This window comes from Micromys minutus (genome assembly GCF_963924665.1).
Source record: "Micromys minutus genome assembly, chromosome: 24".
NCBI classification, from domain to species: Eukaryota; Metazoa; Chordata; class Mammalia; order Rodentia; family Muridae; genus Micromys; species Micromys minutus.
Genome location: NC_137959.1, coordinates 6,115,338 through 6,132,218, shown reverse-complemented (window position 1 = coordinate 6,132,218; position 16,881 = coordinate 6,115,338). Strand labels below are relative to the sequence as shown.

The 16,881-nt window shown below is 38.8% G+C and overlaps 1 protein-coding gene across 1 annotated transcript in view; it reads left to right on the top strand.

Moving 5' to 3' along the window:
• Positions 1 to 695: 695 nt before the first annotated feature.
• SMARCA5 (SNF2 related chromatin remodeling ATPase 5) overlaps positions 696 to 16,881 on the top strand; it is a 33,949-nt gene continuing 17,763 nt past the window's right edge. Inside the window, exons 1-9 of the mRNA XM_080936674.1 lie at positions 696 to 1,987; positions 4,404 to 4,478; positions 6,387 to 6,553; positions 9,851 to 9,951; positions 11,561 to 11,661; positions 12,330 to 12,509; positions 13,729 to 13,884; positions 13,971 to 14,102; positions 15,456 to 15,524. Of these exons, the coding sequence (XP_080792800.1) occupies positions 1,811 to 1,987; positions 4,404 to 4,478; positions 6,387 to 6,553; positions 9,851 to 9,951; positions 11,561 to 11,661; positions 12,330 to 12,509; positions 13,729 to 13,884; positions 13,971 to 14,102; positions 15,456 to 15,524 (1,158 nt within the window). The 5' untranslated portion in view covers positions 696 to 1,810. The remainder of the gene's footprint in view (positions 1,988 to 4,403; positions 4,479 to 6,386; positions 6,554 to 9,850; positions 9,952 to 11,560; positions 11,662 to 12,329; positions 12,510 to 13,728; positions 13,885 to 13,970; positions 14,103 to 15,455; positions 15,525 to 16,881) is intronic.

Below are 16,881 nucleotides of genomic sequence, written 5' to 3'. Positions count from 1 at the left end.
TGGATGGTGGTGGGGGCATAGTGTACGCTTTTAATCCTAGTACTTGAGAGGCAAATGGTCTCTTTGTTCGAGGCCAGCCTGGTCTACAGAGTGAGTTCCAGGATAGTTAGGGCTACACATGGAATCCCCAACTTCCCACCTCCAATTTTTAATTATGTGTATGTGAGGGTGTTGAATGCCCTGGAATTAGACTTACAGTTGTGAGCTGACATACAGGTCTTGGGAATTGAACCAGGTAATTGAGCCAGGGCTCCTAACCTCTGAATCATCTCTTCCAGCTCCTTAGTAGTTTTTGGAGATAAGATCTTTAGTCTAGGCTGGCCTTGTACTTAAGGATGACCTTGAACGCTGGATCCTCCTGCCTACACTTCCCTAAACGCTGGAATTTTGGGCATGGATCACCACACCCAGATTAAATGGTGCTAGGACTCAAACCCAGCATTTCGTGCACACTCCCCAAGCAGTCTACCAAATCAGCTACAATCCCAGCATGTTAAAACAGAGTTTTCAGATCTCAATTTTGGTTAAAGATTATTCGACTGGTTCAAACATTTGAACCTACATATGAATATTATCGATTCCAAGACGTTTGAAATTAACTCTGGAAAAGACGTTTATTCAATATAAGTGGGGACTAAATAATGATCGGGATTAAGAGGGCAAAGATCTTTTGAGCATGGGCGTAGGTGGGTGATGAAGAGAGCCTGCAGGATGGGACACGAGGCCTCCATGACAGCCTAAGGCAGGATAAAGAAGCACCTCGAACACCGAACACTTGCTTTCTCTGTGTAGCCCTGGCCTGGGAACTCTCTGGAGACCACGCTGGCCTTGAACTCTGCGAGGCCGAAATTAAAGGCGTGCGCCACCACTCCTGGTAAACACTTGAGACAAAAGCGCACTTTTGTTGGAAGCAAAAACACGCTATCATTTCTCTTCGTCGGCTGCGTTTGCGTTTTCACGGGGGAGCGCGTCTTCCGGCTTAACTTGAAGTTCACAAACGCCGAAAGAGTTTAACTCTGAGGAGATTTTTCTCCTCAGGCGCCCGACGTCACTTAACGTCACGCCCGTGAGCGAAGACGGCAGCACGACGCAGGCCAGCCCAGGCCTCTGCTCCTTGCCTAACAGTCGCCAGGCAGTCGCGCCGTTCCCAAGCGGCGTCTCCAGCGGGCGGGAGACAGCGAGCCGAGCCGTTACGGGAGCGCCGAAGAGCCAGCTCGCGTCACTCGGAGGAGCGAACGCGCCATCCGCCGCCGACTCGCTTCCTCGAGGCCCCGCCCACTCGCCCTCCACAACCCGCTAGAGGCCTGCAGGAGGCGGGGCCTAGGAGCTGGCGCATGCGCCCTCGCAGTCCGGCCTTCGAAGAGGGAACTAGCGATCTCGCGAGGGTTGAGAGCGGGTGGCGTAGGTCGCTGTCCTGGTTGGTTGGAGAAGAGAATCTACTCGTGGAGAGGAGAAGGCGCCGGGAGGCTTCCGAGTACCTTTCGCTTTCCTTTCCCTTTCCCTCGGCCCTCCGCCTCCTCAGAGTCATCCCGCCCTCCCTGACCTCTGTGACCCCGCTGGCCCCGCCCACCCTTGTCGACGTGATTCCCGCCGTGAGGTAAACGCCGGTGGAGCGGGGTCCCGCGGAAGAGGACGGCTAGGCGAGCGGCGCGGCTGGGCCGGCTCGGGTCGGTGGCGGAGCCCCTGCGCGTGAGAGCTTCCGGGCGGGTCTCGCTCCTCGGGCGGCCCGGACGCTAGAGCTGCGCAGGCCCAGGCCGCTTCCCTCGGCGCCGCGCCTGCCCGTGGCCGCGGCGGGTGACGCAGCCGGAACATGTCGTCCGCGGCCGAGCCTCCGCCGCCCCCGCCTCCCGAGAGCGCGCCTTCCAAGCCGTCAGCAGCGGGCGCCGGCGGGAGCAGCAGCGGCGGCAACAAAGGCGGCCCCGAGGGCGGAGCGGCGCCGGCGGCTCCGTGTGCGGCGGGCGCGAGTCCCGCGGACGCCGAGATGGAGGTGAGCGCGGCCGGGGCGCGGGGAGGGAGATGGATGCTCTCCTGGCGCGTCTCCCGCACTTCACCGTCTTCCCCTCCGCGTAGCCAGCCTAGCGGGATCTCGGATCGCTCTTACGAAACACATGTTCCGGATTACTGTGGCCGAGGGGATCCGTTCCCTCCATCGCTAGGCTCCCTCAGAACTCCCTCGGTTCCCCCCCATCTAGGTTTTAGTTTGCACTAAACTTTGAGGAGGGCGAGGGAGATGCCCCTCCGGAGTGGGATTCCCGGGGCTAGGGCAACGTTTCCCAGTGTCGCGGCTGGGGACTTGCGCCTCCAGTGCCTCATCCCGGTGCTGGCGGGGGCGGCATCTGTCTGTTCTGGGCAGAAACAATGGCGAGAGCTCGAGGGCCGAGTGCGCTGTGGGGATAAACGGGGCGCAGCTGCTTCTGTGCAGCGAGGGGAGGCCCCTCCCGGGCCCTGCTCCACCGGGAGGGGAGCGAGCGTGACAGCGCAGCACCTGTCCTGGATCCCCATCCAATTAGGGGTGTACGCCTGGAAAACTGACTGTATGGGGGCATTGGGGGAGGGTGCTGGGCTTCTAGTCCAGCTCATTGCTTCCTTTTGAAGCCATTCGAAGGAATCGCTGTTGAATCATCTTCTTGGGGATCCAATGGGCCAGATGATGGTGACAATACTGGAGGGAGAGGGTGGAAAATGGGGGAGCTGCCAGGCAGGTCTCTTGGATATGCTCCCAGGCTGAGTTGCCTGGGAACAAAGTTATTGATTCCAGTTTTTATTCTTGGCCTTGGTCTTGCTTTGAGGTATTATTCTGTAGCTCCAGTCTGAAGGTTCCTGGGAAATTTAACCCTAGATTTGAAGTAATACTATAAAAATGAGCTTTAGTGCAGAATTTACACTATAAGGAAACGACCGTGCAGTCTGCATTACTTTTATTGGGCAGCTTGAGTGATAAAACGCTGTTAATCTTTGAAACTTTTAGTGAGGAAGGTAGGTGTTAGTGTAATGCACTAATCTGAAGCGAATACAGTTTGAATTTAAAAATGTATTTGGTGCCACCCCTTAAGGTTTTAAATGGCCTTTTGAGTTTCTTGGGTTTAACATGGATTCTTAGATTTCTATTTTCGTGAAATAAAGGAATCTGGACGCCAGTGACACTGGCAGCTCAGGCCTTTTAATCCAAGCACTTGGGAGGCAGAGACAGGTGGAGGCCAGCCTGGTCTACAAAGCTAGAGCCAGGACAGCCAGTGCTATACAGAGAAGTCCTGTCTCAAAACTAAGCAAAAATATAAGCAGTAACAAACAGAAAAGGAGTGAAGAATAAGATTGAGGAAAAATAGAAACTATTGATATTCCTATACTGAGAAGACTCAGTTTATTCATCTGACTAATGAAAATACCACGTATTTGGTGTTTTCACATTTATGCTTATATTTAATTTTTAATTGAAAAATAGCAGGGGGATGAGAGTGGGGGGAAGGGGATGGCATTTAAAATGTAAATACAGAGAATATCCAATGGGAAAAAGTTTAAAAAGAAAAATAGCAACTCAGAAATTAAAGTATTTCATTAGGGTTAAACTCTCCTGGCTATTTTATTGTCTTTTAATACAATTATCTTCAGATTGCTTTTCATTGTCGTAACTAAATTTAGAATCAGAATTAGGTTTGAGTTGAGTATACTTGCCTAAGTATCAAATGACCTTTGATAGGTTTTACAGTTGGAAAAAAGATTGGATTATAGAGGTAATGTCTGCAGTTGGAAAATACTTTATTGTAGGTGTACTTTTCCTTGAATGTGTGCTGAAGGGATTCTGTAAGTTAGACCTGGAGGTTTTGTCAGTTTGCTTGTGGCATTTGAATGTCAGGATGAATGCTTTTTTAGGAATAGAATAGTTTTTACTAGCTAGGAGTCAGACTAAGGGTATGTTCTATTTAAGCTCCTTTTTTGGGTAATATCCTAGATAGTGGAAACTAGGGACTAATGCCTCCTTCCATGTATATAGACATTTGTATAAAATAGCACGGTAGATAGATGGAACTTTATGATACAAAGGTAACTTTGACCACATTCATTCAACCTCATTTGTATTTATAATTTTATTTGAAAAATACAGATTTGCCCACATGGCTTATATAGAAAGTAATTTTGCTTTAAGGTGTTGTTGATGATAATTTTATCACGGCAGAACGTAATACAGTTTATAATTGGGAAAAGTGATTATCCCCATAGTATTTTATATCCATATCAGGTTTCATGTCAGGTTATCTAATAACCATTAAATATCTAGGGAGTTTGGAGTGAGAATATATTATTTAGAATTTTTTTCCTTTTTTTTTTTTTTTTTTTTAAAGAAATGAGTGTATGATAGTGAGTTGACAATCCTTAAACAATTGATGATCTTCCTTTCCTACCAGGAAGTATTTGATGATGGATCACCTGGAAAGCAAAAAGAAATCCAAGAAACAGATCCTACATATGAAGAAAAAATGGTATGTTCGAGACATTCGAATAGTTTATAATGAACTTTTTTTCTTAAGATAACTAAATCTACTAAACATCTGAATTTACTTACTTTCAGAATGTCAACAGAATAGCTTTTTTTTTCCTTTACAATTATAGAGTGGTATTCAGTTAACAGAACCATTATCCTTGTATAGCTGCATCGTAGACAATGGAAGATAACACGAAAACAAAACTGAAAAACCCAAAAAACTGCCCCTCCACATATATAAAACTGATTTGTGCTGTGTATCAATAAAACTTGTTTTCAATTTCCATGCCACTTTACAATCCCCAGGCTGTATCAGGCAAGGTTAGTGGCTATTGAAAATACTACAGGACAGGGCTGTCTAAAGACACCTTCAGTAGTGTGTTAACTGTACAGAAGACACTGCTGTTTAAAAACAAGTCTGACACAACCCTACATTTCAGTTTTTTCCTTTAAAAGTAGTCAATTGTATATAGGGGGTTAAATGTTTTATAGACAAGGAAAAAAAACCTGCAAGAACCAACTTCCTCTTTCTCATCCTTTTATCCTCTAGCACAGTTTCCTCCTTTTTCTTGTTCTTTCAGCCTTTACTATCTCCTCTTTTGGACATATCAGGTTTTCCTTTAGTTCTGTAGGCAGGAGTATCCTTTTCATATTTTTCCTTCAGCTTGGCATCCTTCTTGTCACAGGGCTGCTTTTCACCTGCTGCCATGAGTTTGTGGCTTTCTTGTACTGAGGACCAAACGTTGTGCATAGGTTCTACTGTTGAGAAGTACCAGCTTCTTGAATAGATAGAACCTATAAAAAGTTTATTAAAAGGAAACTTGATATTTTACTGTTTACAGAGCCAGTTATCATCATATACTTCCCTCAACTTAGTACCTATAAAGAGCTTTATTTTTAAATTCAGTTTTAATGATAATGGCCAACAGTGAATGCTTATTATGGCCCTGTTCTGAGTGCCTTATGTTTTTAAACTCAAGAACATTAAAATCCTAAGAAGTAAAAATGTGCAAATTAATAATGCAATTCATAATGTATTCCTTAAAGGTATGAACATTGTTCCAGTCTTGTGTTCACCTGGGTGTCTGGTACAAAATAGAGTTTTTTGTTTATTTTTGTTTTGTTTTTTGTTTTTTGTTTTTTGTTTTTTTTTTTTTTTTTTTGAGATAGGGTCTTACTATGTAGACTAGGCTGACCTTGAACTCAGTTCAACTAAGTGCTGGTCATAAGGAATGTGCCATGGAACTTTTCAAATATTTTTTTAAAATTTGCTTTTACTTCGCCTTCAAATATTAGAGAATACTTAAAAATATATTAAAAAGCTTCAAACTCCTCATATTATGACATATATATATAAAATTAGCATAATATATACATTAATACATATAATATAAATTATAAAGATTTTAATAGGCACTGGAGAAATGACTGAGGTTAAGAGCATTTGTTGCTCTTCTAGAGGACCCAGGTTCAATTCCCAGCACCTATATGGTAGCTTATAGCTGTAACTCTAGTCCCATGGAAAGTGGAAACATCTTCTGACCTCTCCAGGCATGCAAATGGCACACAGACTGTCTGTCAATTTATTAAACGATAATGCCCATATAATTTTAGTTTTAAAAATACATGAATTCATTTAAGCATTGCTATAAGCATGATGTAGACTATTTCTGTCGTGTCCCTCTGTAGTAAGTCCTTCCTGCCCTTAGCCCATTACCCCTATCATCCTTTAATCACTAACTAGCACTTCATGTATTCCTATCTAGTCAAACCTGTGCTTGTCTTGACTGCCTCGGAAAGTCTCCCATGTTGCATGTTTCAGGAGTTCACTTTGATTATTGCGTTTGTTATGCAGGCATGTTGAAATTGATTCTTAAAATTTGATAAAATGTTTTAAATTTTGCAGCAAACTGACCGAGCAAATAGATTTGAGTATTTATTAAAGCAGACAGAGCTGTTTGCACATTTCATTCAGCCTGCTGCTCAGAAGACTCCAACTTCACCCTTGAAGATGAAACCAGGGCGCCCACGGGTAAAAAAGGATGAAAAACAGAATTTGCTTTCAGTTGGAGAGTAAGTGATAAGTTATAAGTGATACTTTAAACCAAACCAAATGTGCTTTTTAAGTTCTATTTCTTTAAAGTTTTAAAATCTATTTTTTTGTAGCTTCACAGATGAGACCATCAGTGTTTAACTGTCTAAAAATAGACACAGTGATTTATTTTTATACCATTGTATAGTTTATGAGTTGGTAACAACTATGTTGTACATCTAATTAAGATGTTAACTTATTTAGGTTAAAAATGCAGAGGTTAAGTGTGTTATTCATCATTAAATAGAAGATCATCCAGCCTTAGATTTGTATCTGATATATATTTTTATCTTTCAAAAAACATAGGTGTATTAGGTGTTTTGGTTTTGGTATTGGAGATAGAAACCAGGGCCTCATGCTTGCTGGATAAGCATTCTACCACTGGCTTATGAAATCCACCAGTTTACTTTTTAAAATTTTGACGCAGGTTTTCACTGAGTTGTCAAAGTTGGCCTTGAACTTACTCTAGCTCAAACAGACCATATGGACTTTAAGGTCCTTCTCTCTTAGCCCTCTAAGTCCTTATCACCAGTCTTGGTTATAAGGGCATTTGAAAGTTTAGCTGGTGTGTAGAATATTCTAATCTGCTTCATTGCCATTCGTTTAAAATGTTTGCCACATATCCTTTGGTGTTTTTTGATAGTATCCTGAACATATTGAATATACAAATAATTCAAAATTTTTGTGTTAGCATATTAATATATTTAGGTTAGTCTCTGCTATAATTCCTAGTATGGTAAATAAATTGTTAAAGTATATGTAAGATTATTTAAAAGAGGGAGATTACATGTTTATCAATGTGAAAATTGCCAAGTGATTAGTTGAAATACTAAAGTATGTTCATATGGAGGAAATAAATATCATAATTTCCTAGTTTTATTTGGAATGTTCTAGTTTATCTTATCAAATACATATATCCAACTGCTATTTTTATACTTACACTTTATTATAGGGGATGGGGAGGGGGATGAGGTGAGGGTAAAGGGGATAACATTTGAAATGTAAATACAGAGAATATCCAATATAAGAAAAAAAATAAAATGGTTAAGAGTCAGAGCTGACCACTGGGCAGCACTTTCTGCACCTGCTATGAGCTTATAGTTTTTGTAGTTTTTTTCTTTATAAGCCTGCTCTGAGAAATGTTTGTCATCATTCAGATAATTCTGAGTATGTCCCTGGGCTGATTAGTATTAAGGTATGCATTCAATAAACCATACGTGTCTGAGAACAACAACAGTAACCAAACAACTTTATTTTAATATAAATACATTTATTTTCTTTCTACATCCTGACTGAAGTTTGCCCTCTTCTCCTCTCAGTCCCTCCCCACACCTCATCTTCCACTCTCCTTCCCCACTTCCTCCTCCATTTCTTTTCATTAAAGGGCAGGTGTCCTATAGATATCACTCAACCATAGCATATCAAGTTGCAGACTAGGTACCCCCTCCCCCATGAGGCTGGATGAGGCAACCCAACAGTAAAGGATTCCTAAAGCAGGCAAAAAGACAGCGTCTGCTCCCATTGTTAGGAATCCTCCAAGAAGGCCAAACTGCACAGTTGAATGAGACACATATGCAAAGGGGCTAGGTCAGTCCTTTGTAGGCTCCCTGTTGTGGGTTTCGTCTCTGAGCCCCTGTAAGCCCTGGTTGGTTGATTCTGTAGTTTTTCTTGTGGTGTCCTTGACCTTTCTGGTGCCTGCAGTCCTCCCTTTGACTTCTACAGGATTCCCTCAGCTCTGCCAGTGTCTGCCTATGGGTTTCTGTTTTCATCTGATGCTGGGTGAAGCCTCTCTGATAACAGTTGGGCTAGGCACCAGTCTATGAGTATAGCAGGATATCATTAGGAATCATTTTCTGTCCTAGGTCTCTGGGCCCCCTCCCCCTGCACACCTCATTCCGGTTGTCTCTTCCAGTACTCTCCCTCCATCTTTCCCCAAACTGACCCCTCCTGTTCCTGTATCGACCCATCACACAGACCACCCGCAATGTCATTTCTGTTTCCCTTTTACAGGGAGATTCATGAGATTCATGCTCCTCCCCCAAGCCTTCTTTGTTACTTAGAAACAATTCTGTACTTCAGATTTATTAATAACGTTGTATAAACAGCTAACAAGCATTTATTAGCTACTTAAATATATCAGTGTTACATGAATTACTGTTATAAGCATTATTGTGAAGTAATTAACATGATATAAAAATGCTTTGCTCTTAGTTTGTGATTCTATAAGAAAGATCATTCACAGAAAACACATAGTTACTAAGTTCTCTTTGTTGAATAGTATTATTGGAAAGTATTATTTACCACAGGTGGATATATTTTTAGTTCCTCTTTCTCATTTTGGAAATGGCGTGGGATTGTATACTACTGGAGATAATGTCTCAATGTACAGCCCAGACTGGCTTCGAACTCAGTCTTTCTCTCTGTTCCTGGGATGGTCAGCTAAGACCAGAGATTTCGTTTTCTCTGCCTCCTCAGTGCTAGGATTGCAAGCTTAGGCTACATCTGGTTTCAATTTTTGGTGGGTGGATAGGTTTGAACTCATGTCCTCATGCTTGTAAGGTAAGCACTTTGCTGAATGAACTAATTCTCTAGTCCCTTTGGGAGTTAATCTAATGAATTCCTTAGTTACTACTCCTAATTCTCTTAAGTCCTTATTTCTTAGCTTTTAGTCATAATTAACGTTTTTTTTTTTTTTTGCTTCTTGGATTTTAAGACAGGGTTTCCCTAACCCTAATCCTGGCTATTCTGGAACTCATCCTGTAGACCTGATTAAACCAAAGTCAGGATATCCCTCTTCCTTTTCATCTATTTTTTTAAAAATAATTCAGTTAACTACATAAACATATCAGATCTATATTTACTAGTAATTTTTACTGCTCACTTTTTAGGTTTACTTTTTAAGTTTTTAAATTGTATTTTCTATTTTACTGGTATGTAGGATCTAACCCAGGACTCTTACTCATGCTCTACCACTGAGATACTCTGTTGCCTTGGGTTAACTTAGATGCCTGTTAAGATTATTGTGATATGGGTTAGAGAGATGAGATGGCTCAGCGGTTAAGAGCACTGACTGCTCTTCCAGAGGTCCTGAGTTTAAATTCCAGCAACCACGTGGTGGCTCATAACCATCTGAAATGAGATCTGATGCCCTCTTCTGGTGTGTCTGAAGACAGCTACAGTGTACTTATACATAATAAATAAGTTAAAAAAAAGATTATTGTGATATCATTTGGCTACTTTGTTCAAATAAAACTCATGATTTATTTTCATTTTGGCAGCTACCGACACCGTAGAACAGAGCAAGAGGAAGATGAAGAGCTATTAACAGAAAGTTCCAAAGCAACTAATGTTTGTACTCGATTTGAAGATTCTCCATCATGTAAGTTAAATTCATTAAATCCTTTAATTTTCAAAGGAGCCTCTTTTGAGAGTCCCTTAGTTAATATTTGAATTTATTTTTCCTGTTATTTATAAAGGAAATATTTTAGTAATCTTGGATAGTTACTGGCTGTGTATTAGGTGTATGTGTGGATTTTGTTGTTTTTTAATCTGAGAAGTTAATATGTTGGTTGGAGTTATATAGCTTCTAGCATGTGGATAGCCCTGGCTTTGATCCCTAGAACTGAGAGACAATATGTGTTATACTTTAGAAGTATATGAAGATGGCATTCAGCTGACTATGGTTCCTAAATACATGTAAAATAGATTGATTTTTGCCACATATTTTTCTCAAATTAGAAAACTAAAAGGGGGAAATCATGAAAAATTTTGCTTTTTTTGTGATGGATTTATAATTTTTGTGAAATGTATTAGTGATTTTCTATAAGATAACAGCTTAGTTTTACATACACATAATCGTGATTTCTGATAGGGTTATTAGAAGCTTCTGTAATCTTCACTGAAGCCTAGCTTTCCTGCAACTCCTGTTACTTGAGTAGTAGTGTGGACAACTAATAGAATTTTAGTTGGACTCTTGCTTAGAGTGTTAAGCAGTGCACTTACTCACTGGATTACTTTTTAACATACACTTTCATTTCCCCCTTGCCTTACAAAGACCCAGTTTCTTTTTCCTTTCTTTTTTTTTTCTTTTTTCAAAAGAAGCTAGAGGCTAGAGCTACATGCATGACAAGCTGAAAAGGAAATTCAGATTATTTCTTTCTCAAATTGTAACTAGTGTACCCAGTCCTGATTAGCTTTTTGTTCTTTTTTTTTTTTTTTAAGATTTATTTATTATATTTATATGAGTACAATGCAGCTGTTTTCACAGACACCAGAAGATGGCATCAGATCCCATTACAGATGGTTGTCAGCACTCATGTGGTTGCTGGGAATTGAACTTAGGACGTCTGAAGGAGCAGTCAGTGCTCTGAACTGCTGAACCATCTCTCCAGCCCTTAGCTTTTCATTCTTAGGCAGTGATTTATTTACGGAAGTACAAATAATGTCTGTATACTGATGAACATGGGTCCTTATGTACGGTCTATCAGAAAAGAACTTACGGAATAGAAAGGGTGGACTTGAAGAAGGAATTTCCTGTCTTATTTCTCTCAATGGGGAGAAAGGAAAATCTTCAGAGAACTACTATCTGATTTTAATAAAGATGAAAACACTTGGTTAAAAATGTGCTAACATTTTAAAAAATGTTTTAAAAAAGCGGTAAAGAGGCCAGAGATCCTCTGAAAACCAATGTGGTTTAACATTGGATCGAGTGATTTCGATGAGGACTCTGATGCTAATAGTCAGAGTTCCTTATCTCCTAACTTCATTATCAGTTACTTGTATCAGTTGCTCGTGTTTCAGTCCAGATTTCATTAGCTATTTTTAATGACTTATTTAACCTTGCAGAACTCCATAATATATGTATCCTCTAGAAAAGAGAAGTAGACACCTGTAGGTTCCAGTTAAACCTCTGAATATCAGATTGAAGGGGCCAGCCCTGTTTTATATTTCTTGTCCTTAAAATGAGCATTGTGTTTTGTTATTTTCAGATGTCAAATGGGGTAAACTGAGAGATTATCAGGTCCGAGGATTGAATTGGCTCATCTCTCTGTATGAGAATGGCATCAATGGTATCCTTGCAGATGAAATGGTATGTATTTGGTTAGCTTGAAGCTTGAAGATTTTTGTGTTCTTGTTGTGACTTAAGATAGGTTGATAAGTTTGTAGCAATTAAGAGAGTTTTGTTTGATTACAACTGTTTTTTTTTTTCTCTAAGTACTATAAACCACAACCTTAGTTACATAAGTGACATCTTCACATGTGAAGAATTGGCATCTGCGTTAGAGTAAATTTTAAAATACATTTTGAGAACTTTGTTGTTTTGTAATAATTTGACTGTTTCTATTTTTTAAAAAGTCAGCTCACAGGTTTAGTTTCACAAAACACCTTATCTTCTGTTCTTCTGTTCACGACTTATTAGTTATGTAGTGAAGGTTTTAATCCTTCCAGAAGTATTGTTTAAACAGTTGGTTGGGGAAAATATGCAGTCAGATGTGTTTCACTTCTGCCTCTGGTAGGTTACTTGGGGATATCACATTTTCTGAGTCTTGAGGTGATGTTGATACCTTTCTTATAGATATGTGACCTAACTGTAAACTTAAACACAGGACATCTTGTCATGCTGCCTTACTCAGCATTTCCTTTAAATAGTCCTACATAAGGTGGGGCTATAAGTATGGAAGAATGTTTTTAATTGTTTAATGATTAATTTGATTAATTAATTAAATTTTTAATGTTTAATTGTGATGAATTTTTTAGGGTTTGGGAAAGACGCTTCAAACAATTTCTCTTCTTGGATACATGAAACACTACAGAAATATTCCTGGTCCTCACATGGTTTTGGTTCCCAAGTCTACATTGCACAACTGGATGAGTGAATTCAAGAGATGGGTACCAACACTTAGGTCTGTTTGCTTGATAGGAGATAAAGAGCAAAGAGTAAGTTTTTATACTGTGTAATGGTATTTTTGATTTTAAAGTAATTTAAATTTAGGCTTATGATGAACTAACTGGAGAAGAGATTAAAAAGGACCTTTATATGTTTTTAGTAATTTGTAGCTACATACTATCCGTGGTTATTTAAGAATCTTACGGAGAAGGCTTTAAAGAAAGTTAAATGAATTTCTGAATTTTATTTTCGGTTTGTTTTTCTCCTTGGAAGTCACTGTATAAAGTCCAAGATAGTTTACTTGGAAATATTAGCTTGTTTTTTTGAATATGTTAAATCATTAGAAATTTGAGGGTCCAGGTTTCTATATTAAGGTACACTGGTAATAGTCATAGAATAATAATTGTTAAATATGAGTTGAGTCAATTTGGTGATCTGTTATGTTACAAATATGAGTTAAATTATTGACTTCTTAGGCACATCTTTTTGGGGCAAAGTCATGGAAATAATGACACTATTAAGAATAAAGAACTTAGATTTGGAAGTTGAAGATAATCAGTTGTATGCACTGAGTAAATGATTGTATTAAATGATTTTATACTTAATTAGTTTAGTTTTCTAAATACTATTTTATATTTATGAATACTTTGCCTGCTTGCCTGGCTTCTACTGAGGCCAGAAAAGGGAGTCACACCCTTGGAACTAGAGTTCCAGATGGCACTGTGTGGGTGCTGGAAACTGAACCTTAGTCTTTTCTAAGAACAAGTGTTCTTAACCATGAGCCGTCTCTCCAGCAGCAGTCTAGATTTCTTTTGCCCCTCAGTAGGTAGATTATGTAGGTTAAAGTTACCAAGTTGCTTTTTTTGTTTGGGGAAGTCAACTACTTCTGCTTTTTTACTTTATATTCTTATCTATAAAATAAGAACAATAACAGTAATGTGCTAGTACATCTATAAATCAAAGGAATGAGACCATCTGCTGCAAACCGCCAGTCTTCCTTTATCTTATAAACCCTGTTTCCTAAGGTTGGCAAGGTCTGGTAGATTGTAGAAAGACATTTTAAAGTTAGGCTACCAAATTTTATGATTCACCTCAACTTTTTGAAACTATGTTAAAACTGACATCACAGTGATACTGAAGTAATTTCAGCAGTAGATTAACAGTAGTTAATGGCTACTGTTCAGTAGTTCCATTTTTTTCTTGCTTTTGATCACTGAAGTGAATTTAATGTATAATTGATGCGAGTGGTGTAATGCTTGTTCTTTACAGGCTGCATTTGTCAGAGATGTCCTGTTACCAGGAGAGTGGGATGTATGTGTCACATCTTATGAAATGCTTATTAAAGAGAAGTCCGTGTTCAAAAAGTTTAACTGGAGATACTTAGTTATAGATGAAGCTCACAGGATAAAAAATGAAAAATCTAAGGTAATTTGATACTTATTATGAACATTTTTTTTTGTGTCTGAGGGTTTGATTCAGAATGTTCTAATAATGGGCTTTGGTTCTTTCAGTTGTCAGAAATAGTGAGAGAATTCAAGACTACAAATCGACTGTTGCTAACAGGGACGCCTCTTCAGAACAACCTGCACGAGCTCTGGTCACTTCTAAATTTTTTGTTACCAGATGTGTTTAATTCAGCTGATGTAAGCTTCTCTTTGTGGTTAATAATATTTTGGTTAATGCCTGTATTTTAATAATAGTACTGTTTGAAATGGCCATCACCTTTTTTTATATACTTATGTAGCTAGCCTATTACTAACCAACCATTGTATTTGGAAAATTTGAGCCTTGGTTTTAATTTCATTTCCCATCAGTTTCTTCATCGGGGTTGGCATTTTCTTGCTGTTTGGCAGTCGAGACTGTTTAATTCTCCCTTAGGGTTTCTAGGTTAAAGGCTTGTTTTTAAGCATTTTCAAGTGTCTCTGTATATCTTATACATTGTGTTTTTAACATTTGGATTTGTTTAACCTTTTTGTTGTGGCAAAATACTTTGACAAAAGCAGCTTAAGGAAGAAAGGGTGAATTCTGGGTCATAGTTCAAAGGTACAAGATGGTAGGTGCTGTTACTAGCTAGTCGTTCTTCACACACTTTGAGAGAGCAGACAGTGCGATAAATGCATCCCACTGCCCAGTCCCTTTCTTTATTCTGAACAAGACAAGATCCCAACCCAGGGAATGGTCACACAATTTCTTTTTCTTTTTCTTTATTTAATTTTTTGAGACAGAGTTTCTTTGTGTAGCCTTGGCTGTCCTGATCATTCTGTAGATAAGGTTAGCCTAAAACTCTGAGATCTGCCTGCCTCTGCTTCTGGTGTGCTGGGATTAAAGGCGTGTACTACCACCAGCCAGCTAAGGGTTATTTTACAGAGAACAGACATGCCAATGGAAAAAGTACATTCAGATTTGAAAGTTTTAATTTTAAATATTTTGATGTTTTACAGATAGTTTCAAGATTATTTATTTTTCTTACTAGGCTAACACTTATTTAATGATATCTGTTAAAGCCTTCAGTTATAAGTTAAAAGTGATAATAATATGTTTATTTAACATAGCAAATTTATAATAAATATTTTCTGGATACTTGATAAGGAAATTATCTTTATGCAGCTTTAAATAGTAGCAAAATGCTTTTTATCTCAAGTTTCACGTAAGTTCGTGATATGAACATTTCTCTGGAATCGTTGAGTTGTATTTTCTAATTACCTCTGTAAACTAGCTTTAGGCTTTTCACTGTGTGTTTGTGTGCTTGTGGAAAAATGCTTAGGGAGCTATATATGATTCAGTTCCTTGTCCTGGAGCTAGTAGTATTGGAAAGTAAGGGCTTAAACTAAATATATGTTTTTTTTTTTTTTTTTTTTTTTTTTTTTTTTTGTGGCTCATAACTCACAACTTATTTATATTAATTTTAGAAATAATTATTACACTTGGATTTACTGGGCATTTGTGGTTAATCTTATCTTTGACCTTAGAATGTTTTTTTTTCTTTGTTGATCTAGGACTTTGATTCCTGGTTTGATACAAATAATTGCCTTGGAGATCAAAAGCTAGTTGAGAGACTTCATATGGTAAGTATGATTATTAGAACATACTTTTAATAGGAAAGTATTTTCGTTATTTTACTGTTAATAGAAGTATGGTATCATGTGTGTGTGTGTGTGTGTGTGTGTGTGTACATATATATATATAATATATATATATAGTATATACAAACGTGTTTGAATTTAAAATTTACCGTTTGAAATTATATTAGGAGATGATCTTTGATAATTTTAGTATTAGAACCTAGGATAGATTTTTAATGTAATAAAGTAATCTTTTAAAAGGTAGAGTGAAAAGGATAAAAATAATAACTTCTTAGAGCTTAATTTCACTTAAATTCCATAACAGGATCTGATAAGTTGATATCTGAAAGGATCAGCTGATACATCGTTCTCTAAATACAGTGAGTGTACATAAAGCAATGAATGCATAGTTCAGTTTCTTATAGAAGTCCATAGGTAACAGTTGTTAGGTAGATAAAGGACACTCTTGGTTGTCAAGGTCAAGCAAGACAAGTAACCAGTAACCGTGAACTAGAAGCCTTTCATTACCTAATACTGGGGCTTTTAGACATTTGTTCACATTGTGACCTGGATAATATGTAGGGGATAGGAGAAGAGACGGTTGTAGAGTGTGCGTGTGTGTGTGTGTGTGTGTGTCCCCGTGTGTGTGTCCGTGTGTGTGTCCGTGTGTCCGTCCATCCATGTCCTTTAAGTAAATGTAGGTAAAGCAGCCTATACAGCAGAGTCAAGTGTTGTGGTATCTTTGTTAATTTTTCTCAGAGTAGTGTGAAATGCTTAACTTAAGGGATAACAGAAATGGTATTCTCTGCTTTGTCCTCCTGCCCCTTGCATTCTGAAATTCCCACTCTGGTCCAGTGGTGAAAGGGGCATAGCAGTCAGCCTGGGAGGCTGGTGACATTCGTCAGCATTATAGAAAGGTGCTTGCTTTGGAAGCATGGTAAACCAAGTTAAGTCTCTGATACCACACCAGAGTGGGAGGAGAGAGCTGATTCAGCATGATGAATGACTTGCCATGAGTGTCATAGCAGGTACATCATGCACAAATACACACAATGATAATAGTACAAAAATTTAAACTCACTCTGGTATTCTTAGGAATGGTTTATCAACTATATTATGCTACAAAACCATTCCCCAACTCTAAAAAATTCTATCTTAACTTGCATTTTAATAGTTTTGGAGTTTGTGGGTAGTCTAATGAGTTCTTGGCTGACTTTCCCTGCATGTATCAAGCTGTATTTTATTTTAGAAGAGAGCCAAGTGGGACTGAAGGTCTTGTTTTTTCAGTAGCTGGTGTTTGGCCTAGGTTAGCTCTGTTATATGTTGTATTCAGACAGGAGTTGATGATGGTTTTTCTCAT